Source organism: Myotis nattereri (assembly GCF_964212035.1).
Source record: "Myotis nattereri genome assembly, chromosome: 14".
Taxonomy (NCBI): domain Eukaryota; kingdom Metazoa; phylum Chordata; class Mammalia; order Chiroptera; family Vespertilionidae; genus Myotis; species Myotis nattereri.
In genome coordinates this window covers 61,431,823-61,457,676 of record NC_138089.1, presented here as the reverse complement: position 1 = coordinate 61,457,676, position 25,854 = coordinate 61,431,823, and the positions used below count along the sequence as shown (strand labels likewise).

The window sequence follows — 25,854 nt, the reverse complement described above, 5'->3', positions numbered from 1 at the left end:
TGTTTTAGTCATTGCGTTTTCGGAGCACGATTGGCTCCTCAATCCTGAAGTGTCTTCCCCAGCCTGCCTAGCCTCATGCAGAGACCACGGGAGTAGACAGAGATCCCACTCTTGTTGTTGCTTGTTTAGAGGCGACTGGAGAGGCTGACGAGTGACAGTGAGCTTCCCGAAGGCGGGTCTTGGACCCCATCATCCCCGTCCCGCCTGCGCCTCCTCCTCCAATTCTCGTTCGTTTTTCTGAGGAAGCACACTGTCCAGAGGGCTTTCCCCCACAGGGACGGTAGCCCCAGGGACTGGAGGAGGTAATGGAGGTGCCGAAGGTGTAAATGGAGTCGGAAGCCTCTGGTCACTCTCTACCATTTGTCTTACATCTCCGGCCGCATTCATCCATCCCTTTTCGGGAAGGGGCTCTAGGTAGTCCTGAATCACGGACCACAAACTGAAGACAGAAGCAGGAATTTTCTCTGGGCCTTCAGCTATATAGCAATCTCTAAGTTGCTTCTGCCTATTTCTACCTTAGAAATTTAAAAATGCCGACTTTAAAAATGCCTCAGTTAAGCCTTGTCCCGTTTTACACCGAGCTAATTTACCACACCCCGGCTCCGTACCCTCCTTTTGTTTTTTGGCCTTATCTCACTTTTGCTTTTTAAGCTTACTCTGCGCGCGCCTTGGAGCCTCCTTTCACCGGACCACTTTTAAATTCCCCCGAACTCAGCCCTGGTCGGGCAGCACTTGGGCCAGCACAGCCAAGGGTGATCCTGGGAGGGGGGGTGAAAGGCTCAGAAGAGACAGACAAGGGAATGGAAGCTGGGGCTCGGTGGGAGACTGCTCCCTGATCAAGAGACAGCGCCCGCGCCCACAAGCCGTGTCTTTATTTTATAGCAGATGCCACGAGGCAAAGTAGGGGCGTGAGCACGTTGTTTACAGCGTTCTCGTGAGTTTCAACCTCACTCAACTACATGCACCTGAACTCCATCACAAGGCACGCGGGGCCACATGTTCGGACCATAGGCTCAAGCTCACAGCTACGGCCGTTGGCTATGATTGTGCTGGGAGGGCTCTGCCCTCCAGCTGGGACGTGCCCGTGGCCATGAGAGAGAGGACTGTGCCCTCCCATCAGTCCGAGGCTTGAACCTGTCCGAACACTGTAGCCGCAGAGCCCCACAGGGGGCAGACGAAGAGGTGACTGATTTGGCTGAATGGGTGTTTGCTGCCCCCTTGTGACGGGCCTACGCCTCCCCATTCCTTCCAAGTCTGTTTCCCCAAACTCCCAAGGGTGCCCTCGGAGGAAGCTCCTTTCCCTGACGCCCTCTGCGGCCGCCCCCCTGGCCCGTGCCCACCCATCCCTCAGCACCCGAGGCCCTCCCCACAGGGCCTCCTGGCCTTGGATGCCTCTCCCACCAACTGCCCTTCGTGTCACCAGGACCGTTAGGGGCTGAATGGTGCCCCTTCCCCCCACGTTCCTGTGTGGAAGTCCTCAGCCCCAGGACCTGAGAATGACTCTAGTAGATGCTTTTTTAAAAAAAATCTTTATTGTTGAAAATATTACGTATGTCCCCTCCCCCACCCAGTGACCCCTTCTAGGCCCACCCCCGTCCCAGGCCTGCACCACCCTATTGTCTGTGACCCCAGGGACCCTATTGTCTGTGACCCCAGGGAAATGAGCGGAGGAAGCCCTGATCTCACTCCTGTTGGAATCTAATGAGCAAAATAAGCTGATGAACGGAGTGGATCGGAGACACGGAAGCACAGAGGGGGGGGCGGGGGCAGCCGAAGACCTCGTGTGCATAGAGGCATCGCCCATGCAGACAGACTCTGAAAGGGGAGACTCAGTGAGCGAGGCCCTGAGGGTGTCCCCACAAGCAGAGATGAGGCCACGGACGTGCCCAGGAGGACAGCCGTGTGGCCACACAGGCAGATACTCCTCTGCCAACAAGGAGTCAGGCCTCAAGACGCCAGCGTGGGGACTCCTCGATCGCAGACGTGTGGCCTCCAGCGGGGAAGCCGCCCCGACGTCCGGCACCGGCTGTGGCAGCCCTGGCACGTGAACCAGGTCCTCGCAGGCCTGTGTCGGCAGTTCCACCCCAGGAGCCTGCGGCTGGGCGGGTCCGCTCCGTCAAAGGGGAAGGACAGTTGCTCCAAGCAGCTCAGGAGGCAGCACCCACGCGGCTCTTTCCATCGGGAGACCGGCCAGAGCCCCCTTTTGCGCCGGCCGGCTCCTCCCACCCTCGCTAGGTCCTCCCTGCCTTGCAAGGACCCACTGGGGCCGCGGTTCTCAACCTTCCTAATGCCACGGCCCTTTCATACAGTTCCTCATGGTGTGGTGACCCCCAACCATAACGTTATTTCCGTGGCTACTTCATAACTAATTTTGCTGCTGTTATGAATCGTCATGTAAATATCTGATATGCAGGATGTATTTTCATTGTTACAAATTGATCATAATTAAAGCATAGTGATTAATCATGAAAACAATATGTAATTATATATGTGTTTCCCGATGGTCTTAGGCGACCCCTGTGAAGGGTCGTTTGACCCCCAAGGGGTCGCGACCCACAGGTTGAGAACCGCTGCACTAGGGCTTCCTACTCCTCCCCGGTCCCTTCCTTCCTGCTGCTCCAGCCCATACCGACCAGCAGCTGTTCATCCCGACCTCTTGCTGAGCTCGTGCTCGGGCCTGGGCTCTGTGTCCTGTGGCCAAACGGCTTCCCGGGTCCCACGTCCACTCCCGCCTTTCCTTGAGCAGCGACGCTACGCTAGAGTCTCCCACCCGCTAGCCGGCTCTGGTCCCGCGGCGAGGCCTACGTTCGGCAGGCGGGTCTGTACGGCCCAGAAGACACCGGCTTGCGCCTTACCTCGCAGCTAAGGGAGGAAGACTACCACTCCCAGAAGCCCTTTCGCCTCGGGCTGGAGATTCGCAAGCCTCCTGGCCCTCTTCTCGGAGGAGACTGAACTGCGCATGTGCGCAGGCATGGCGGGGACTACATCTCCCAGAAGGCCGTGCGGGCCTTTTTCATCCCCGCGTGACGACCGCCTTCCGGCGCGGAGGGGCGGGGCAGTGCGCGCGCTGAGCCAGCAGCTGGAGCGGCCGAGGGGAGCGGCCCGGCGGCCAGCGGGCTCTGTCCGCCATGGAGGCCGTGCCCCGCATGCCCATGATCTGGCTGGACCTGAAGGAGGCCGGCGACTTCCTCTTCCAGGCGGCTGTGAAGAAGGTGAGCGCTGCTCCCCTCCCCGCTCCTTCCGCGTCTCCGCCGTCGGCCCGCGCGTGACGCCCCGGCGCGCCGTCCCCTCCCAGGCCCCGCCGGCTCCCTCCGCCGGCCCAGCCTCTTTCCCCCGCGCGCCCGGGGCCCTGCTCCCGCTCCTCACACGCCCGGGGCGGGCACCGCGGCCTCGTCGACGCCGCTGTTTCACTTCGGTCCCGGGCCACCCACGGCGCCCGCGGGGCGCACACTTCCTCGGCGTGACGCTCGGACCCAGCCCCGCCCCGCCCTCCTCACGCCAGAGCCGCCCCCCGGGAGCAGGGTGAGGGGGCGCGCGGTCCCCGGGACTGGCGGGCGGACGCCGAGGCGCTCGGACCCGTGTTGTAGGCGGGCCCGGTCCGGGAGCCCTTCGGTCCGGGAGCCCCCTCGGTCCGGGCCGCGTCCCCCGGGGCGGGTCTCCGCCTTCCCAGCCGCCCCCGGGGATGAGCAGCGGGAGCGGCCGGGAGGCCCTCGCACGTTGGGTTGAGCCGGTTGGAGGTCGGAGGACGCGGGCGGGCCTGGCGCTGATGGAGGCGGCGGCCTGTGACCGAAGATCGGATGTGAAGTCGGGCCGGTGCGCGGACTGCGCCTCGGGAGCCCCGCGACGTCGGCCTGGGAAGGGCCCCTGGTCGCCTCGAGGGTCGGCAGGAGCGGAAGGACCAGCCGGGCATCCTCGTCATCAGCTGTGTCTGCAAACGCCGAGGCCCGAGGAAAAGAGAGAAAAAGCAGGGACCCAGGAGGCCCGGTGCCCGCAGGAGGCCCGGTGCCCGCAGGAGGCCCGGTGCCCGCAGGAGGCCCGGTGCCCGCAAGAGGCCCGGTGTCCGCAGGAGGCCCGGTGCCCTCACAAGGCCCCGGGGACCCGCAGGGGGCGCGGTGTCCGCACGAGGCCCCGGGGACCCGCAGGAGGCCCGGTGTCCGCAGGAGGCCCGGTGCCCTCACAAGGCCCAGGGGACCCGCAGGGGGCGCGGTGTCCCAGGTGGTGCAGGGGCTGCGCGTCGACCTAGGAACCAGGCGGCCGGGGTTCGATTCTCCGTCAGGGCACAGGCGGCTCCATCCCCAGTGGGGGGCGTGCAGGGGGCAGCCTTCATGGTTCTCGTCGATGTTTCTCCCCCTCCCTCTCTGACTATATTTAAAAAAAATAAAAGAGAATGGGCTGGGAAGTAGCTTCCTCTCTGCACCGCCCTGCGTTCCTTCAGGCACCGGCAGCTTGTGTTGTGTGTGTTGAGCCCATCGTTTAACCTCCGTGGACCTGTTTCCTCGCAGAACCCGGAAACGCCTCTCAGACGTTCCGCCTCCCCACCGGCTCTTCATCCTCTTCTGGTGACGGTGGTCTGTGCTGCCGGGTGGCACCCCCGACCCCCCACCCCCACCCCCACCCCCACCCCTGCTCAGCTGGGAGTGACCGGAGGCATCTCCTGCCTTCGCAGCCTGGTGGGCGCCCAGGGAAGGTGACCCTCTGACAGCTGGGAGGGACTGAGAGGTGCTGCCTCTCACTCCACTCAAACCCAGCGGAGAGCGTCTTGGTTCAGAGGCGCCTGGGACGGGTGGGCAACCCCTGGCACGCGTGCCAAACATGGCACGCCAGTAACTTTTGCTGGCACGTGAAACCCTCTCTTATAATCTTCCATTTGCAATGTTTTTCTTAATACCGACTTTTTTATTTTTCACACAAATTCAGTGTAGGTGCATCTTAGGTAAATAAATAATTTTACATAACAAGTTATCTTAAAGACCATAGACATGGCTGACTTTGAAATGCAGTTGATTGAATTTCAGAGAAGCTCAATTTGGAAGCAGAAATTTATTGACCTTAGAGTTTATTTGGAAAACATTGAAAAAAAGCGATTAGAGACAGGAGTACCAGGAGTACCAGTGTCAAAAACGAACTATTGAGGACTTGGAATGCCATTCCAGAAAATTTTTTCTGTTTAAGAAACTTTGCAACAGCGTTACTCTCCATGTTTTCATCCACATACGCTTGTGAATCTTTGCTCTCAGTGATGAATTTTGTTAAGTCTCGTAATAGGAGTAGCCTGGCGGATGAAAGTAGTAGCTCATACATATCTCTGAAGGTCACGAAATATAAACCTGACGTTAAATCTCTGTCATCAGTGATGCAGCAGCAAAAGTCCCACTGATAATATCAAACGGAGTCATAAAGTTTTCTGTCGGACTGTCAGTGTACATGTATACATTAAGTGTATTTTTCATCATCACACGTCGTGTTTTTGTCGCCCGGATGAATTTTATTATTTCTTCAAGGTTCTTCACATGTGTACATCTTAAGAGATATCAAGTAGGCGTAATATGTTCTCAAAAAATTAGGGTTGGCACGCAGAAGAATTTTGAGTCCGAGATTTTGCTGGTTTTGGCACGTACTCACAACAAGGTTGCATACCCCTGGCCTAGGAGATGCCTGGTCGGAATTTACCTCTGGTGCTCTCTCTGGGGGCTCACGTTGGCGACATGGTGCCCGCCATGGGAGAAGCTGGGCCTCCAAGAGGAGTTCTCAGGAGCCATTTAGCTTGAGGTGTCAGCCACTCAAGAGACAAGTTCCTGTCCATCTGCTCTTTTATTTTTTAAATGTTTTTATTGATTTCGGAGAGGAGAGGGGAGAGAGAGATAGGGACATCAATAATGAGAGAGAGTCATGGATCGGCTGCCTCCTGCATGCACCCCACTGGGGATCGAGTCCGCAACCTGGGCATGTGTCCCCGACCGTAGTCTACCGTCATCCACCCTGGAACCCTTCGGTCTGCAGGCCGACGCTCTGTCCACTGAGCCACACCGGCAGAGCTGCTCTTTTTCTTTGTTTCCTTTTCTTTGGACGTGGGAAAGGTGCCACCATTTATTTGACAAGGTTCTGACGTGTTTGCATGAACCCCCTGAGCCACCCGTGGGTGGGCTGCGCTTGAGCATGGCCACCTCCTTCAGGGCACCCTGGGACTGTCCTGACGAGGCGACGCCCCTGCAGCCTGGGAGCTCCCTGACCTGGACTCCTCTCCCCAGCCCTGGAGCCCCAACTCTGCCTGTTCTTCCCTTGGAGCTGAGGGGCAGGACAGCAGGGTAAAAACGGGTTGTGCTCGGGCCAGCCTGTGGAGCGCTGTGCTGAGCCCTGATGATACAGACGGGCAAGAGGTGACACTTCTTTCCTGGCATCCGTAATCTAGTGAGGACTTTTACAGGTGAGACGGTGACACCGGTGGGAGAGGAGAAGTATGTGCACTGCATGGAAAGACCAGGCCCAGAAAGTTCCCTCACCCTGAGCAGCGTGACTTGATGCTTAGAGCTTCGGCCTATTCGCGGGGGGGTCTCGGGTTCGATTCCCGAACAAGGGCATGTACCTGGGTTGCAAGTTCGATCCCTGGTCCCTGTTGGGGTGCATACAGGAGACAGTCACTGTGTCTTTCTCACATTGATGTTTCTCTCTCTCTCTCTCTCCCCCTCCCCTCCTCTCTCCTTCTCCCCCTAAAAAAATCAATGGAAAGCCCTGTTGGCATGGCTCAGTGGTTGAGCGTCGACCTCTGAATCAGAAGGTCGCAGTTGGATTCCTGGACAGGGCACATGCCTGGTTCCAGGCTTGATCCCCAATGTAGGGGGTGCAGGAGACAGCCGATCCATGATTCTCTCTCATCATTGATATTTCTATCTCTCCCTCTTCCTTCCCTCTGAAATCAATAAAAAAATATTTTTTAAAAAGAAAACATCTTAAAAAATCTAGCCTGCTATATTTGGTCCAACATTTAATTAACTCGCCCCTAATGCAGTGACGGGGCAGACCAAATGATTCTGCAGACGTCATGTGGCCTGTGCGCCGCGGTCCCCACCCCCATTGGTTCTGGCTGTGCCTCCAGGCGGTGAGTGTGGTCACTGTCTAGGCGGTCAGTTCTTGAGGTGGTGGCTGGGCAGTGGTGTGAGCAGTGACCTTCCCTTTGCCCCTCGTCTGCTCATCCCTGTCACCCAGCTATGGGCCTTCCCTCCCTGCCAGGGACACTGCAGACCACTTGTCTCTGTGGTGCCTTCCCAGCCAGGAGGGTGGGCTGCTGAAGAGGCTTTGCACTCCCACTCTTGCTTGGCACCTTTGTCGACACTGTTGGGTTAGGACAGTGGTCGGCAAACTGTGGCTCATGAGCCACATGCGGCTCTGTGGCCCCTTGAGTGTGGCTCTTCCACAAAATACCAACTTCTGTGCATGGGCCACGAAGTTTCAATCGCACTGTACATGTGCGCCCACACGTGGTATTTTGTGGAAGAGCCACACTCAAGGGGCCACAGAGCTGCATGTGGCTCACGAGCCGCGGTTTGCCGACCAATGGGCTAGGGTATGGTGTGACCCAGAGCACAACAGGTCCGACCCTAAAGGAGGCTTGACTGTGTGGCCTGTTGGGGGATGCTCTTAGGATCCCATTCCACCCCTGAGTTCCCCGGCCTCCTGAGCTGGCAGAGTCCTGGGCATCGTAGAGAGGCTGCCGCGTGGTGGAGACCAGCCTGGGACTCACGCAGGGCCGTCCATTCTGCTCAGAGGAGGTGGCTCTGGCCAGCCTCTTGGTGCTGCCCCGTGATTGGGTTCCTGGTGGCCCAGGAGTGGAGCTGGTGGTTGTGTGGATGGCTCCTGAACCCTGACTGGAGATTGTGAGATTTGGGGGGCGGGGAGGAGCGGGAGCCAGGAGTCTCCCTCCCTGGTTTACATTCCCCTCCTCTCTCTCCAGTTTGTCCTGAAGAACTATGGAGAGAACCCCGAAGCCTACAACGAGGAGCTGAAGAAGCTGGAGCTGCTCAGACAGGTAGGAGGGCGCGCGTGTGAGGTGTGACCAGGACTGCTTTGAAGGGACGTAAAGAAACCACCTGCAGCTGGGTTCTCATTTTACTTTCAGTTTTGCTGTTGTGTGTTCTTATTTAAATGTAGCACTTTTCCATGTAAAAGCAAAACTAATGATAGGAAAATTTGAAAATACTAAACAGCAAAAAAAAAAAAAAGCAAAAAGAAAACCCATCCTAAAAGTCATTTCGTAATTTTTATATATTTTTAAAAAAATTTATTTATATATACTATCTATCTATCTATCTATCTATCTATAAATCTATCTACATATATAAAAGGCTAATATGATAAGTGTCTGTCTGGTCGCTATAATGCACACCTAACACCAGGGGGCGGATGCTCAATGCAGGAGCTGCCATGACACACACTGGCCATTTACAGAGAAATGGCACCGTGGACCTGGTGCCCACAAAGCAACACTCGGCTTCCCCAAGTGGGACACAGGCCCCACCACCACACAGAGCGACACCAAACCAAACCGCAGCCGATGTTGCCAAGACCCCATGGTGCAAAATGTTGCCCAGCCCAGCCTGGAAACGACGCTGTGGGCTCTGGGTAATGATGTCACGTAGCAACACCCGGCTTCCTCTTCCTAGCAATTAGCCTCCTTGCAGTTTCTTCAGCCCAGGAACACCACTTGTTTTATAGCCAGGTGCAAACATTTTACACTATCCAAATGTCTGTGAAGCGTTTTCCCGTGCCTCATCTCATTTGATCCTCACAGAAGTCCTGGAGTAGGTAGATAGGAGACTTAGTAGAAACCTATTTTCTTTTCATTAGCCGGAAAATGGAGATTTATAAAGCTTAGAAACTTGACCCGACTGAAAAGAAGTAAGAAATGGTGGACCTTGAAAATGACTTCAGGTTTTCTCACTGCACAGAATATAATCAAACACGGCTGCAGTTAAATATTTACCCTTTGTTCTCCCTGCGTGATCTACAATAATAATCTGCTTTGTGTTGATATTTACTGCTGTGTTGCTGACAATTACCTAAAAGAGAAGTTTGGGTGCTTCACTGGGCTGGAAAAAGTTTAGCTACATCAGAAAGCAGGTCTAGCTCTCTGCCACCTGCTGCTGTGCCAGTAAGGGGGGCGGGCAGGGGAGCCAAACCTAGGTTTGAAATACATGACTCTTTGCTTTTGCATCGGACTCGCTGGCTCCCTGTAGGTTCTTGGGAATCGTGAAATCTGGGCACAACATTTTGGGGGCTCGTCCGGGATTCCCAAGACCATCGAGGGACCCCGATCCGTAGAGTCTGACTGACCGCAGTAGGTGTGTGTCCTTGTGTGTTCTGTTCTGTGTGAGCTCGTTTCTGGAATCTGTAATTGCCTGAGGGGTCTAGGCGGACGCGCCGTGAACGACCACAGGCGGGGGAGAGTTGGAAGACGTTCCGCTCCCCTGGAGGGATGGATATGCCCCTCACGAGGGATGGATATGCCCCTCGCGGATATGAGACGAGGCGGGTCGCTCCCGTCGGTTTGGCGTAAGGCCAACGTCTAGCTTTTGGGGTTTGGCTTCCATGGAATTGGAAGCCTGTATTTTTGGGCCCTGTTTAGTGTTCTCTGTTTGTACTGGACGGATGTTATGGGATGGACTCAGACTGCACCTTTGGGTATTGTGATTGATCATTTCAAGGAGATTGGGGGAGGCTTTAGAGCTCCCTCAGGGGTTGGGAAGTTGTTAGGAATTGAATGGATTGTTTAAACTCTGAATGAATGTCTGGTGAAAGTGTGTGAATGTGGAGGGAGGGGGCCTGCCTTCTCCCCTCCTTTGTGTGGCTATCTGAGTATGCCTAGTATGAAGTCTAGATGATAGAAGTTAATCTATTAATTGAAAATGCCTTATATTTTATTTGAAATGTATCCTAAATGTAAAAGTATTGATTTGAAAAATGCTAAGTATTTAATTTGCTACCTAAGATTTAAAAAAGTTCTGCAATATAATGTTGGCCATCTATCTTTTAGGGGTTTTGGTTTGCTCTTCCCTTGTTTATTGTGAGAATGAGGAAATCATCTTTTCTGACAGAGAACAGTTTAGACAGCCACAATGTTGAGCTGCCTGACTTGGCAGCCACCATGTTGGCCTCATGGCCTGCCGTGCCCCTGGGGGCCGCCATCTTGGAACAGTAAAGGCCCCTCCCTCTGACTTAGTCAATCACAAAAGGAATGTCTGCTCACTGAGGCAGGATGGGATTTCAGGGGTGGAGTTTTAAGGCGGAGTTTTACTAAGGAAATGCAGATGGGGCAGAAAGTGTGCCTGCCTCTCAGATTTATTTAATACTAAATTAGCAATCACAGTCTTAATATAATTTTAGTGATATGATAGACCAATGTTTAGAGCAGTTGGCTTTATAAGGGCCGACAGTAGAGCTCGTATTTCTTAAAGGGCTTGTAGATAGAGAATTGAAAAGCTTTTATAAATGCATCCAGGATTTCTGTGCACATGTAAAGGAAAAGGCCAGTTTAAAAACGAGTGCGCATAGTTTTGAGCTGAACTTGACCTTTTGCTGTGTACAGAATAAAAACCCGAGACTGTTTTGGCCTTAATAGTTATGGGTCTGCTTCTTGAATTCCCCAGCAGGAAAATTGTGACCATTTTGAAATTTAGCAGCTATGCCAGGATAGCAGTAATCCAATTTCTAAAGTAAAGTACAATTATTTCAGGTAGAAACTGTGGTTTAAAAGTTCTAGCTACCTGGAAAGCATGGCCTTGGTATGATGGGAGGAAAAAGAAATGTTAAATGGATGGTAGACCAGTGAGCTGGGACTGGTCACTGATGGTGGATTGTGAAAAGGGCTGGATGTGGCCTAACTTCTCCTTCCTTGGTACCCCTGAAACGTCTGAGGGTACTTCTGGCCTTGGTTTTCCAATGTGTTAAATCTGTCGATTTTGTTGTTTCGCCGCAATCCTCTTGAAGGACATTGAATGGTTCTTTGCTTCCTCTTTAACTTTTGGGGGATTGTGTGAATGGATTACTGATGTAGATTATCAAGAATCTCTAAGGTACTTGTCCTGTATCTGGAGGAATGGCTTCTAGATGGTATTCACCGTCTCTGGGACTTCCGGAGAGAAGTCAAAGCTCGGACTGGCTAAGGGTTCGAATCTGGCCTATCTTTGAAAAAGGTAGAAAAGAAGCATTCCTAGGCAGTTTTCTACCGCCTCTGTTCAGGGACTTGTTCTGTATCTCGACACAACTGAAACTGATTTGTTGGTATTTTGTGGTATAAATGTGGCATGCACCTCAAAGTTCTTAATGGGGAATGTATCTAGTTTCTATTTAGTCTTGATTTCCTTGTTCAATATGAGTACCATTTCTGTCTGGATGAGACATAGGTCAAGAATCCTGTCCTGGGATCTGGGAAAGGGAGGCCCCCACATCTGTTCCTGTGAGGCCCCCATCAGGGGACTTGGGCGGTGTTCCTGTTATCTGCCCAAGATCCCAAGACTGTAAAGGTACTTGTTCACTGAAAGGGTGTAAGTGTAAATATTTGTTTGATGTTTGTATGTCTACTTGGGTATAATTATTTGTTCATGTAAGTGTGGAAGTCTGTGGGAAAAGAAGGCACACACTTGCCCCAAGAGCGCTTGCTCTCTGTCAGAGGTGGAATCGGCCCGCCTAACTAGTAAACATCTCTGTCTATTTGTTTGCTGGGGAAAAAAAAAAAGAAAGAAAGCAGGTCTAATTAAACCAGTTTACTCTATATCTATAAGAGGATAAGTTGACTCTCACATGCGTGATACATATAAAGCTCTCGCTGGTGCTAATCGCATGCATGTTTTTCAGTCTTGTCATTGTCGATCGTGAACTTGGTTGACACTTATAGAGAAAGGGAGAATAGAATATTAAAATATTTTTTCTGCCCTGGTTGGTTTGGCTCAGTGGATAGAGTGTCAGCCTGCAGACTGAAGGGTCCCAGGTTCAATTCCGGTCAAGGACACATGCCTGGGTTGCGGGCTTGGTCCCCAGTGGGGGTCCTGCAGGAGGCAACCAATCAATGATTCTCATCATTGATGTTTCTATCTCTCCCTCTCCCTTCCTCTCTGAAATCAATAAAAATATATTTAAAAAATAAATATTTCTTCTAATTCAGTGGTTCTCAACCCTCCTAATGCCGCGACCCTTTAATACAGTCCCTCATGTTGTGGTGACTCCCAACCATAAAATTATTTTCGTTGCTACTTCATAACTATAATTTTGCTACTGTTATGAATCATAATGTAAATATTTGATATGCAGGATGTATTTTCATTGTTACAAATTGAATATAATGAAAGCATAGTGATTAATCACAAAAACCATATGTAATTATATATGTGTTTTCCGATTGTCTTAGGTGACCCCTGTAAAAGGGTCGTTCAACTCCCAAAGGGTTCGCGACCCACAGGTTGAGAACCACTGTTCTAATTCATTTCAATGTGCATGAATTTGTGCACCGGGCCACAGGTACTATATAAAACCCCGGGAGAATGATATACCACCTATACGCCTGCTTTTTTCACTTCACAACATATTGTGGATATGTTTCTGTATCGGTGAACATACAACAGGAGTATTTCAATGGCCTGTGATCATTTTTTAAAAAATATATTTTATTTGTTTTTTACAGAGAGGAAGGGAGAGGGATAGAGTTAGAAACATCGATGAGAGAGAAACATTGATCAGCCGCCTCCTGCACACTCCCTACTGGGGATGTGCCTGCAACCAAGGTCCATGCCCTTGACCAGAATCGAACCCAGGACCCTTCAGTCCGCAGGTCGACACTCTATCCACTGAGCCAAACCGGTTAGGGCTGGCCTGTGATCATTACATTGAAGTATATTTTAATCAGCCCCCTCTTGGAGAGCACTAGGTAATTTTTGGTTTTTGCCATTTGATGCTCCTCGTCTCGGTAGGGTCGTTCCTGTAGGAATTGGTGGGAGAAAAGGATGTACTTGTCTCCCTGGCAGCTGTGTGCCTGTTCCTGCTGTTCCTTTTCAGTGCTGGCGGTCTGATAGGTGAAAGGGGATTTACTTTTCATTTATTTGGTTAATAGTAAGGTTTCACAGTTGTTAATGTATTTGTTATATATCCTCTTTAAGGACTTGACTGCTGTTGCTCTTTGTCCATTTTTTATGAGAGTGTTATACTTTATTTCTTACTAATTTATAAGACTCATTCATGTATTAATGATACTGCTCCTTGGTGTTATGTGCTACAAATATTTTTCTCAGTTCATTGTTTTTATTGGGTTTTTAATACCCACCTTTCAAAGAAATAGGGTTGCCTATATATTTTTGAATTAGTGTTTTGCATTTCTTTGGATAAGTACCCAGAAGTGAAATTGCTTGGTTATATGGTAAGGGTAGGTCTATTTTTAAGTTTTTGAGGAACATCCAAACGGTTTTCCACAGTGACTGCGCCAATTTACAATCCCACCAACAGTGCACGAGGGTTCCCTTTTCCTCGCCAACACTTGTGTTTTTGTTTTTTTCAACACTTGTTGTTTTGCTGATTTATTGCTGATAGCCATTGTGACATGTGTGAGGTGATAGCTCATTGTGGTTTTAATTTGCATTTCCCTGATGATTAGTGATGTTGAGCATCTTTTCATATGTCTCTAGGACATCTGTATGTCTTCTTTGGAGAAATGTCTATTCAGATCTTCTGTCTATTTTTTAATCAGATTGTGTGTTTTTCCTGGTGTTAAGTTGTATGAGTTCTTTATACTGTATTTTGATATTCACCCTTTATCTGATGTATCACTGGCGAGTATGTCTTCGTTTTGTTGATGGTTCCTTCACCCTAAAGGCCCTTTAGTTTGACACAGTCCCATTTGTTTTTCTTTTGTTTCCTTTGCCTGAGGAGACGTATCCAAAAAATTGCGGAGAGTGATATCAAAGAGTTTATTGCCTGTGTTTTCTTCTGGGAGTTTTATAGCTTCAAGTCTTACATTTAAATCTTTAATTCACTTGAGTTTATTTTTGCATATGGTTTTGGAAAGTGGTCTAGTTTCATTTTTTGCATGTATCTGTTGAGTTTTCCCAACACCACTTATTGTCTTACCCCATCGTGTATTCTTGTCTCTCTCTTTTAAAAAAAAAATATATATTTTATTGATTTTTTTACAGAGAGGAAGGGAGAGGGATAGAGAGTTAGAAACATTGATGAGAGAGAAACATGAATTCAGCTGCCTCCTGCACACTCCCCACTGGGCTGTGCCCGCAACCAAGTACATGCCCTTGACCGGAATCGAACCTGAGACCCTTCAGCCCACAGCCGACGCTCTATCCACTGAGCCACACCAGCCAGAGCGAGGCGTCTGTTTTTATGTCAGTACCAACCTGTTTTGATAACTGACCTTGTAGCAGTGTAGTTTGAGGTCAGGTAGTGTGCTGTCTCCAACTTTGTTCTTTCTCAGGGTTGCTCTGGTTATATTGAGGGTCTTTTGTGGTTCCATATAAATTTTGAGATTATTGCAGTTCTGTGAAAAATGTCATTAGTATTTTGATAGGGATTGCATTGAACTATAGATTGCTTTGGGTAGTATGGTCATTTTAACTATGTTAATTCTTCCTTTTATAATAGTTTATAGTCTTCCATTTGTGTCTTCTTTAGTTGTTCTCTTTAGTGTCTTACAGTTTTCTGAATACGGGTCTTTAAGTTTATTCCTAGGTATTTTATTCTTTTTGATGCAGTTGTACATGGGATTGTTGTCTTAATTTTTCTTTCTCATAGTTTGTTGTTGGTGTATAAAATGCAACTGATTTCTGAATCTCAGTTTTGTGCCCTATACTTTACTGAGCTCATTTATTCTAATAGCTTTTTTGTGTGGAATCTTTAGGATTCTCTGTAGTGTCATGTCATCTGCAAATAACGTCAGTTTTACCTTTTTCTTTTTCAATTTCGATGCCTTTTCTTTCTTTCTCGTGTTTGATGGTTATGACAGACTTCAGTCCCATGTGGAGTCCTGGAGGAGTTCTAGCCAGTGGGCTGCTTCCCACTGGGCCCTCAGTTCTGGGACCTGGGGGGTCCGGTCCTGGCACACGGGCGGGTCCCATCCCCTGTGTGCACCTGCGTCTCAGAGGGTTTACGTCTGCTCTGCTGTTTGAGCAGAGGGGTCATTTGCTTTGTTTGTTTGTGTGTTTTTTTTCTTCTCAAAATAGCAATCTCTTTATTGCTTATTATAAAAATTGAAAATGTTCACTATCTACACTAATAAAAGAGAAAAATGGTAATTGGCGTACGGCGATACCTTTTTCATTGGCTAATCGGGGCTATATGCAAATTAACTGCCAACTAAGATTGGCAGTTAACTGCCAACAAGATGGCGGCTAATTTGCATATGTAGGCACAATGCAGGGAGGCGAAAGGGAAAGCAGGAAGAAGCCCCCTGCCACTGACAGTGATCGGAAACCCAGAGGGGAGCTAAGAGCTGGGGGGCAGGGCAAAGGCGGCCCTGGGGCCGCCTTTGCCCTGCCCCCCAGCCATGATCGGAGAATCAGGCACCTTTGCCGCCCTGGCCAGTGATAGCAGGAAGTAGGGGTGGAGCCAGCGATGGGAGCTGGGCACGGTCAAAGCTGGCAGTCCCAGGAGCTAGGGGTCCCTTGCCTGGGCCTAAAGCGAAGCCCACGATCATGGCGCCCCCCGCTGCCACTGCAGGTCCCCGCTGCCTGGGCCGGACGCCTAGGCCAGAGGCGTTAGGCCTGGGCAGGGGCGGAGCCTGCAACCGCGGGGAGCTGGGGGTCCCCTGCCCAGGAGGCCTCAGGCCTGGTCAAGGGGCCGATCCGGTGATTGGTGACCGGAGGGTGATGAGGGTCAACTCCTCTGGCTGAGGCATCAGGCCTGGGTGGGGGGCGGAGCCGGGGATTGGGGGGATATGATGGTCCCCTTGCCCAGGCCTGAAGCCTGGGTCAGAGGCGTCAGGCTTAGGCGGGGGGTGGAGCAAGCGATCAGAGGGAGATGGGAGTCCCCTGCCCAGGCATGATTCCTGGGCCAGAGGCCTCAGGCCTGGGCGGGGGCCAGAGCCAGTGATCGGGGGGGGAGATGGGGGTCCCCTGTCCAAGCCTGACACCTCTGGCGGAGGCATCAGGTCTGGGCAAGGGGCCGATCAGGCGATCAGAGGGTGATGGGGGTCAACACCTGACGGCTCCCAGTATGTGAGAGGGGGCAGGCTGGGCTGAGGGACACTCTCCCCCCCCACCCCACCCCCCCACACACACCCAGTGCACGAATTTCGTGCACCGGGCCCCTAGTAAATACATAAAGAATTAAATATATCTGTATGTCTGTCTGCATGTCTGTGTGTATAGAATAAGATAAAATAAACCCTGTTGCTCAGGGATAGTCACTTAACATTTTCATATATAACCGTGTAGATCTTTATTGTCTATATAATGTAGTTGGATGTCAGTGTCTACATGCTGTTACATAAATGAAATCATACCCCTCATCTATTACATACTTTCGCCCCAATGATACGTCTGATCTGGAAATCTTAACATATCTTCAGTTTTTCTGTGAGGAGATTCTCTTGTGTGGGTAGCCTTGACATAACTTACTTAAATAATTCTCTCCCCCCACCCCATCTACCCAAACAGCTGCTTTATATTTTTCTGTTACAGTTTACGTTCAGTATTTTATATTAGTTCCAGGTATACAGCATAATGGTTTGATAATCATACAAAGCGTTTCATACCCGTCTGACACTGTCCATAGTCATTACAATATTATTGACGACATTCCTTGCGCTGTACTCCCCCCCCCCCCCCCCCCCCGCGGCCATCAGCCTTGCTCTGTGCCTGTGCGTCTGTTCCAGCCTCTTTACTGGGCATGTTGGTGGTGCTCACTGTTTGACCTGTTGACAGCGCTGTGCCAGCTGCCCCTCGTGCTCACTGAGGCAGCCGCTCTTCGGATTTCTCTGTCTGTCTGTGGGTGCAGAACTGTGGGTCACGTTTTGAGTATATTTAGAATTTGGATGCATGTTGTCGACTGCCTTCCCGACAGTGGGCTGACTCTGCCCACCACTCTGGCCGTGGGACGGTGTGTTGGACGACATGGACGCAGCAGTGGGCTTTCCTGGCCCCTGGGTGGGCAGTGCCCAGCTCTGAGGCATTTCCTCAGCCCCGAGTGATGGCAGGCCTGCTTCTCCCATCCACCCCCAGAACGCCGTCCGGGTCCCACGGGACTTTGAGGGCTGCAGCGTCCTCCGCAAGTACTTGGGCCAACTCCACTACCTGCAGAGCCGGGTCCCCATGGGTTCAGGCCAGGAGGCTGCTGTTCCTGTCACCTGGTGAGAGCTGACTGGGGCGTCTGGGTGCTGGGGATGCCCCCTTCCTCCCTTTTCCTGTTGCAGAGGGTGGGGAGCAGCTGGATATGGTGTCTCCCAGGGCCTCCCTCCCACCCTGCACGGGGGTGGCTGGGCCCTCACCTGCCCTCAGGATGACCAGGTGCCATGTCTGCAGGACCGAGATCTTCTCGGGCAAGTCTGTGGTGCACGAGGACATCCAGTACGAGCAGGCCTGCATCCTCTACAACCTGGGTGAGCCGCCTGCCAGCCCGGCAGCAGGCGACGGGGCACTGGGCTGGTGCAGGGAGGACCCTGTATTCGGACCCCTCCCCTGCCTCCCACATCTCTGCCAGCGCCTCCTTTCTGGGCCTCGGGGAGCCACCTGTTGGGGAGAGGCTCTCTGGGGCTGCTGCCACGGTGTGGCCGCCGTGGCTCTGACTGGACAGCTCCCAGCCCCCGTTTGAGTTCGGGCTGCTCCAGGCAGAAGGAAAACAAGGTTGGGCTCAGCCGGCTCTGCTATCAACCTGATGACTCGGCCCCAGTTGGGCTCCAGAGAGAAGCTTCCAGACCGGACTTCTAGGCTAGAGTCTGCGCAGGAACTCTCCTCTGTCCACCTGCACCCCTGCTTGGTGCAGGCAGGAGCCTGGGGGCCTTGGCCAGACGTCGATGAGTTTCCCCATTTGCTCAGCTTTGATAGCCATGGACCAACAGCCCCAGTTCAGACCCGTTTTCCTGATCATGGGTGACAACACTGCGCCCTTTGCCTTACTGTTAACACAGGTGTGGGGAGCACCCCCAGACTGACCCTGTACCCCCTGCCTCCCCAGGTGCACTGCACTCCATGCTGGGAGCCATGGACAAGCGGGTGTCTGAGGAGGTGAGCAGGGCAGGGCAGTGGACGGGACATGGGATGTGACCAGGAAGGGCTGCTGCGCACTCCCAGGTCCCGAGTTGGGCTGAATCCTGCCCCAGGTCTGGCGCTGCCCTTGGCCACCCTCCTTCTCTCCCACCCAGGGCATGAAGGTCTCCTGTACGCACTTCCAGTGTGCAGCAGGCGCCTTTGCCTACCTGCGGGAGCACTTCCCTCACGCCTACAGCGTCGACATGAGCCGCCAGATCCTCACTCTCAATGTCAACCTCATGCTGGTAAGGAGGTGCCCTGGTGGGAACTGAGTTGAATCCAGGGAGGGGACTTCGAGCTGGACCCTAGACAGGCCCAGCAGAGGGCAGTGCAGGGCCTGGGCTCTGGTCTGACAGCGCCAGGTGGGTCAGGAGCTGGGCTGGGGACTGGAGGAGAGGGTGTGGAGAGCTGTCCCTGTGGTCTGCCTGCTAGAAGGGCAAGGCCTCGGGTGGACCAGGGAGTGGACCTGACTGGTTGCCCCAGGGTCAGGCTCAGGAGTGCCTTCTGGAGAAGTCGATGTTGGACAACAGGAAGAGCTTCCTGGTGGCCCGCATCAGCGCCCAGGTAGGGATGGGGGAGATGTGCTCAGGGCTGGCCTTCGGTGTTCTGCCGACGCCCCACTGACCCATCGGCCCCCAGGTGGTGGATTACTACAAGGAGGCCTGCCGGGCCTTGGAGAACCCTGACACGGCCTCACTGCTGGGCCGAATCCAGAAGGACTGGAAGAAGCTGGTGCAGATGAAGATCTACTACTTTGCGGCTGTGGCTCATGTGAGGGCACCGTGCCTCTGGCCCTGGGCTGGGCTGAGGTGCCACAGCCTGGGAACTAAGTAGGGATGTCTCTTTCCTCCCAGCTGCACATGGGGAAGCAGGCTGAGGAGCAGCAGAAGTTCGGGGAGCAGGTGAGTGAGCTGTGAGGACAGCACCCAGGACTGGTTCCAGCCTTGTTAGTGAGAAGCCGGTGGATCCCTTCCCTGCAGAATAGGGGAGGTGGTCTTCTCTCGGCCTCCCACCTCCTCATCCCTGAACAAGCCCCTGCTGCAGCCTGGGGTGTCCTGTCTGTGCAGCCCTCATCCCTGGGAGCTGAGGAGGCATAGCAGACTCCCTGCAGAGGGGCTGGCTGGCACCCAGCACTCTGGCCTTCTAGTGGGTCATGTGACGGCCAGGCAGGGCTCATTGGGGGGCAGAAGGAGGAGACTCCAAGCAGGGAAGGACCAGGCTCTCCCCGCTGTCCCCACAGGTCGCGTACTTCCAGAGCGCCCTGGACAAGCTCAGTGAAGCCATCAAGTTGGCCAAGGTAAAGCCAGGAAAGGGCCTGCTGCCCGAGAGCCCGAGTACAGGGAGCAGGCCGGTGGGTGGGGTGCTGGCACTGGCCTGAGTTGTGCTGAGCCCCTTCCCCACCCTGCAGGGCCAGCCTGACACTGTGCAAGATGCACTTCGCTTTGCTATGGACGTCATTGGAGGAAAGTGAGTCTGTGGGGTCGGGGGTGGCCCTGGTCCTTCTCATGAGGAAGGGTCTTGGCCCTCTGCCTGCACCCTTGAGAGGGAGCCACCAGCGCCAGAGAGCAGTGGCCCCATAGAGGCCAGCTCCTGGGCCCTGCTGCTCATCCAAGACCCCCCCCCCCTTCCCTGGACCCCCAGGTACAATTCTGCCAAGAAGGACAATGACTTCATCTACCACGAGGCTGTCCCGGCCCTGGACACCCTTCAGCCTGTGAAAGGTCTGCCGCTGGGGGGAGGCTGGGGTCAGGGAGGAGGGACAGGGGCATAGAGCAGACGTGAGGGCTACAAGGGCCTGGGCTCCACAACTTCTCTCTCCCAGGTGCCCCCTTGGTGAAGCCCTTGCCAGTGAACCCCACAGACCCAGCTGTCACAGGCCCTGACATCTTCGCCAAGCTGGTCCCCATGGCTGCCCATGAAGCCTCGTCACTGTACAGGTGGGAGGGAGGGCGGGCCCTGCCCTCGGCACAGGTGGGGGTGGGGTGTCTTGAGAGACAGAGGCTTCCAGCAACTGCTCTGTCGCTTCTGCAGTGAGGAGAAGGCCAAGCTGCTTCGAGAGATAATGGCCAAGATTGAGGACAAGAATGAGGTGCTGGAGTAAGTGTGGGGCTGGGGCTAGGGTGTGGGGGTTACACACCAGACCTCGGTGGGTCCCTGGTGCTGCCCGCAAGAGGGAGGTAGTAGCGGGTGTTCCCCGCTCTGCCCTCCCGACCCAGGTCTTGTTTACTAGACTGACCATCTAAGTGAGAGCCCGAGTCGTGGGAGGGGTGTCCATTCTGCCCGTGTTGTCCGCAGTGCGGTGGGCGTGCCCTGGGGCCAGGCCAGCCTCAGGGTGGAGGTCAGGGTGCTGGTCTGCTCTCTGCTGGGGCCTCAGACTTGTCTGCAGCTGCGGGGGAGACTCGCCCTAGTGCACTCTCTGTACATGTGAGGACTTGGGTCAGCACCCATCACCCGCCTGGTCCTGGTGTCCCCACAGCCAGTTCATGGATTCCATGCAGCTGGATCCCGAGACAGTGGACAACCTGGACATGTACAACCACATCCCGCCCCAGCTCATGGAGAAGTGCGCAGCTCTCAGCGTCCGGCCCGACACTGTCCGGAACCTCGTCCAGTCCATGCAAGGTGGGAGGGGGTAGGCAGGTGAGGGTGGGGATGTCATCTCCTGTGGCCTTTTCTGTCCCCCGTTCCCCCAGGATGGAGGGTGCACCTCTCCCAGCACCTGGCACAAATACCGTCCCCCAAGCCACACCCTGGGTGTGCTTGCTCGGCAAGCATTGGGCTGCCCACAAGCCTTGACTGAGGGTAGTGCTGTCTCCTGGGGCACAGGCCAGGGTGGGTGCCTGGTCTGCCTGCCTCAGGCTGTCCCCCTCCCCATACACACCCTCAGTGCTGTCAGGTGTGTTCACGGACGTGGAGGCCTCACTGAAGGACATCAGGGACCTGCTGGAGGAGGATGAGCTGCTAGACCAGAAGTTGCAGGAGGCAGTGGGCCAGGCCGGGGCCAGTGTGGCCGGTTCCCAGGCGGAGCTGGCAGAGGTGAGGCGAGAATGGGCCAAGTACATGGAGGTCCACGAGAAGGCCTCCTTCACGAACAGTGAGCTGCACCGCGCCATGAACTTGCACGTTGGCAACCTCCGCCTGCTCAGCGGGCCTCTGGACCAGGTCCGGGCTGCCCTGCCCACACCAGCCCTCACCCCAGGTGAGCACCCCCCTCCTGGGCCGTGGCTGAGATGGCTGGGGCGTCTCTGGCCTCACTGACCCCTGCTGCCCCCAGAGGACCAGGCCGTGCTGCAGAACCTGAAGCGCATCCTGGCCAAGGTGCAGGAGATGCGGGACCAGCGCGTGTCTCTGGAGCAGCAGCTGCGGGAGCTCATCCAGAAGGACGACATCACCGCCTCGCTGGTCACCACGGACCGCTCCGAGATGAAGGTGCGGGAGCAGGTGGCGGGGCCCTGGCTGTGGGCTCCACCTGAGGTGGCAAAGCCTGGAGTGTCTGTCCTCCCCCCCAACTCCCTCAGAAGCTGTTCGAGGAGCAGCTGAAGAAGTACGACCAGCTGCGGGTGTACCTGGAGCAGAACCTGGCTGCCCAGGACAACGTCCTCCGCGCGCTGACCGAGGCCAACGTGCAGTATGCGGCCGTGCGCCGGGTGCTCAGCGAGCTCGACCAGAAGTCAGTGCCTGGCCTTGCGCTCCTGCCCAGAGCCCCTCCCTGAACTTGGCTCCCACCGCTCACCTCCCGCCGGCCCCTCTGCCCTCCAGGTGGAACTCCACGCTGCAGACCCTGGTGGCCTCCTACGAAGCCTATGAGGACCTGATGAAGAAGTCCCAGGAGGGCAAGGACTTCTATGCGGACCTCGAGAGCAAGGTGGCCGCTCTGCTGGAGCGGGCCCAGTCCACCTGCCAGGCCCGTGAGGCTGCCCGCCAGCAGCTCCTGGACAGGTAGGTGTGGCCCCGGGACCGCAGGGCGCTGCAGCCCAGACCCGGGTTGGCTGATTGGGCTGGTTCCCCTTCTTTCCTCGTCCCGCAGGGAGCTGAAGAAGAAGCCACCCCCACGGCCCACAGCCCCCAAGCCACTGCTGCCCCGCAGGGAGGAGGGTGAGGCTGGGGAGATGGGAGACCCGCCCGAGGAGCTGCGCAGCCTGCCCGACGCCTTCCTGGGAGCGGCCGCCGCACTCCGCTTGGCTCCGGTCCCCTTCCCTGGCCCTGCGGGCCCGGGACCCCACTATCTCGCAGGCCCTTTGCCCCCAGGCAGTTACTCAGGACCCACCCAGGTGATGCAGCCCAGGGGCCCCCAGGCTCCGGGGCCCCCTGCGATGGCCGTGGCGCCTGGACCCCCCATCTACGCGGCGCCTGTCTACACACCAGAGCTGGGCCTCGTGCCCCGCTCCTCCCCTCAGCACGGCGTGGTGGGCACGCCCTATGGGGCCATAGGCCCACACCCCCCAGCCGCAGGCCTGCCCTCCGCCCCCCCGCCCCAGTTCTCGGGCCCCGAGTTGGCAATGGGGGTCCGGCCAGCCACCACCACGGTAGATAGTGTCCAGGCGCCCATCTCCAGCCACACAGCACCCCGGCCAAGCCCCACCCCTGCTCTTCCCCAACCCTGCTTCCCAGTACCCCCACACCAGCCACTGTCCATGCCATACACCTATCCTCTGGGGCCTAAGCAGCCCCTCACAGCACCCCCAGCCCAGCACCACTTTCCTCCTGGGATCCCCACGGGGTTTCCAGCCCCGAGGATAGGGCCCCAGCCCCAGCTTCATCCCCCACGGGCAGCATTTGGGCCCCAGCCCCCCCAGCAGCTCCCCCAGCAGCCCCTGCCACTCCAGCATCCCCACCTCTTCCCATCCCAGGCTCCAGGGCTCATGACTCCCCCACCCCCCTACTCCTTCGCCCCTCAGCCTGCTGTTCTGGGGCAGCCACCACCACCTCTACACTCCCAGCTCTATCCAGGCCCCTCTCAGGAACCCCTGCCCCCTCACTCTGGGGCTCTGCCTTTCTCCAGCCCTGGGCCCCCTCAGCCTCCCCATTCCACCCTGGCCTATGGTCCTGCCCCTTCCCCCCGGCCCCTGGGCCCCCAGGCAGCCCCTCTCTCCATTCAAGGCCCCTCACCTGCCAGCCAGGCCACCCCTAGTCCCCACCTGGTGCCTTCACCTGCCCCTTCACCAGGGCCTGGCCCAGTACCTCCTCGGCCCCCTGCGACAGACCCGCCCCCATGCCTGCGCCGGGGGACTGTGGCTGCAGACCTGCTCTCCTCCAGCCCCGAGAGCCAGCATGGTGGCACCCAGCCTCCCGGGGGTGGGCAGCCCCTACTGCAGCCGACGAAGGTGGATGCGGCCGAGGGCCGGCGGCCACAGGCCCTGCGGCTGATTGAGCGGGACCCCTATGAGCGTCCTGAGAGGCTGCAGCAGTTGCAGCAAGAGCTGGAGGCCTTTCGGGGCCAGCTGGGCGATGCCGGGGCCCTGGATGCCGTGTGGCGGGAGCTGCAGGACGCCCAGGAACATGACGCCCGTGGCCGCTCCATCGCCATTGCCCGCTGCTACTCGCTGAAGAACCGGCACCAGGACGTCATGCCGTATGACAGCAACCGCGTGGTGCTGCGCTCGGGCAAGGACGACTACATCAACGCCAGCCGCGTGGAGGGGCTCTCCCCGTACTGCCCGCCCCTGGTGGCCACCCAGGCCCCGCTGCCGGGCACAGCTGCTGACTTCTGGCTCATGGTGCATGAGCAGAAAGTGTCGGTCATTGTCATGCTGGTGTCTGAGGCGGAGATGGAGAAGGTGAGGGGGGGAGGTGGGGGGGTGCCCAGCGGGGATCCTGGAAAAGCTCCCCTAACCGCCCTCTTGGCCCCTCAGCAAAAGGTGGCTCGCTACTTCCCCACCGAGAGAGGCCAGCCCATGGTGCACGGCGCCCTGAGCCTGGCGCTGAGCAGCGTCCGCACCACTGAGACCCACGTGGAACGGGTGCTGAGCCTGCAGTTCCGCGACCAGAGCCTCAAGCGCTCCCTCGTGCACCTGCACTTTCCCACCTGGCCCGAGCTGTGCGTCTGCCGCCTGGGTGGGGGGAGCGTGGAGGGTGGCCAGGCCTCGGTCAGATGTGACTCTAGCCCCCCCTCCCCGCAGAGGCCTGCCCGACAGCCCCAGCAACCTGCTGCGCTTCATCCAGGAGGTGCACACGCACTACCTGCACCAGCGGCCCCTGCACACGCCCGTCGTCGTGCACTGCAGCTCCGGGGTGGGCCGCACGGGAGCCTTCGCGCTGCTCTACGCGGCCGTGCAGGAGGTGGAGGCGGGGAACAGGCTCCCCGAGCTGCCCCAGCTGGTGCGGCGCATGCGGCAGCAGAGGAAGCACATGCTGCAGGAGAAGGTGAGGCTCTGGGCGCGGACAGGCTCTGCCGTGAGGGATCCCCACCCCCACCCCGCTGACAACCTGTGCCCCTGCAGCTGCACCTCCGGTTCTGCCACGAGGCGGTGGTGAGACACGTGGAGCAGGTCCTGCAGCGCCATGGCGTGCCCCCACCCTGCAGGCCCTTGGCGGGCACAGGCGTCAGCCAGAAGGTGAGGCAGGGACCCTGCTGGGACAGGGACAGCGCAGCCTGTGTCCCGCCCTCACCCACCTCTCTCTTCAGAACCACCTCCCTCAGGACTCCCAGGACCTGGTCCTCGGGGGGGACGTGCCCATCAGCTCCATCCAGGCCACCATCGCCAAGCTCAGCATCCGGCCGCCCGGGGGCCTGGATTCCCCAGTGGCCTGCCTGCCGGGCCCTGTGGAGCCCCCAGGCCTGCTGCCAGCCAGTCTCCCGCAGTCCACCCAGCTCCCCTCCTCCTCCCCACCGCCCCTCTCTTCATCCCTGCCTGAGACACCCCAGCCCGAGGAGGAACAGCCCGTTCCTGAGGTCCCCAGCCTGGGGCCCCCCTCCTCCTCCCTGGAGCTGCTGGCCTCCCTCACCCCGGAGGCCTTCTCCCTGGACAGCTCCTTGCGGGGAAAGCAGCGGATGAGCAAGCAGAACTTCCTGCACGCCCACAACGGGCAGGGGCTGCGGGCTACCCCGCCCGCCGACGACCCCCTCAGCCTTCTGGATCCACTCTGGACGCTCAACAAGACCTGAGCAGGCTTTGCCCGCCTGGTCCTCACACTACATTGTCTCGCCCGCCGCCCACCTGCCCGCGCCCAGCAGGGCCTCCCGAGGTGGCCGGTCTCTTCCTCCTGTCCTTGCTGTCTTCAGCCCTTCTGGTCCAGCTCGCACCCCTATGGGGTGCACACGTGTCGCAGGCCTTAGGCCGGTCCTGCTACTGTGGGACCTGATGTTTTTCCAGCTCTTTGCTGCTGAAGGAATAAACCAACCTGTCTGTGGCCATGTCTGCCCATTGCTGCCTCCAAGAGGGAGCCTACCACCCGGCACCGTTCATGGTCTTGGGTGGGTGGGTGGGTGGGTGGGTGAGCGGGTGAGCTGGGGCCACCCTTCCTCCCGCATCCTGGAGGGGCTACGGATGCCTCCCCCGCCTGACTGCCCCCGACGCTCCTTGTAGGGCTCCTGCCTGGAGCCGCTGAGCTAAGGCGCCAACCCTGTGCTGGAGGGAGGCACGGGAAGAGGGACTCGTGGAGGAAGCGCAACTGCTCACAAGGC

The 25,854-nt window shown here is 56.1% G+C and overlaps 1 protein-coding gene across 1 annotated transcript; it reads left to right on the top strand.

Annotated features, from left to right (window-relative positions):
- Positions 1 to 3,128: 3,128 nt before the first annotated feature.
- Positions 3,129 to 25,583, top strand: PTPN23 (protein tyrosine phosphatase non-receptor type 23; the record flags this gene model as incomplete). Its single annotated transcript, XM_081106330.1, has 24 exons — positions 3,129 to 3,212; positions 7,949 to 8,023; positions 17,205 to 17,332; positions 17,505 to 17,581; positions 18,157 to 18,206; positions 18,344 to 18,475; positions 18,714 to 18,794; positions 18,870 to 19,001; positions 19,085 to 19,132; positions 19,471 to 19,527; positions 19,639 to 19,697; positions 19,872 to 19,951; positions 20,053 to 20,167; positions 20,262 to 20,327; positions 20,707 to 20,852; positions 21,118 to 21,429; positions 21,505 to 21,659; positions 21,749 to 21,900; positions 21,990 to 22,169; positions 22,258 to 24,007; positions 24,083 to 24,267; positions 24,350 to 24,593; positions 24,671 to 24,784; positions 24,856 to 25,583. The coding sequence occupies 24 exons, from the start codon at positions 3,129 to 3,131 to the stop codon at positions 25,333 to 25,335; spliced, it is 4,902 nt and encodes a 1,633-aa protein (XP_080962456.1). The 3' UTR covers positions 25,336 to 25,583.
- Between the last annotated feature and the right edge of the window lie 271 nt (positions 25,584 to 25,854).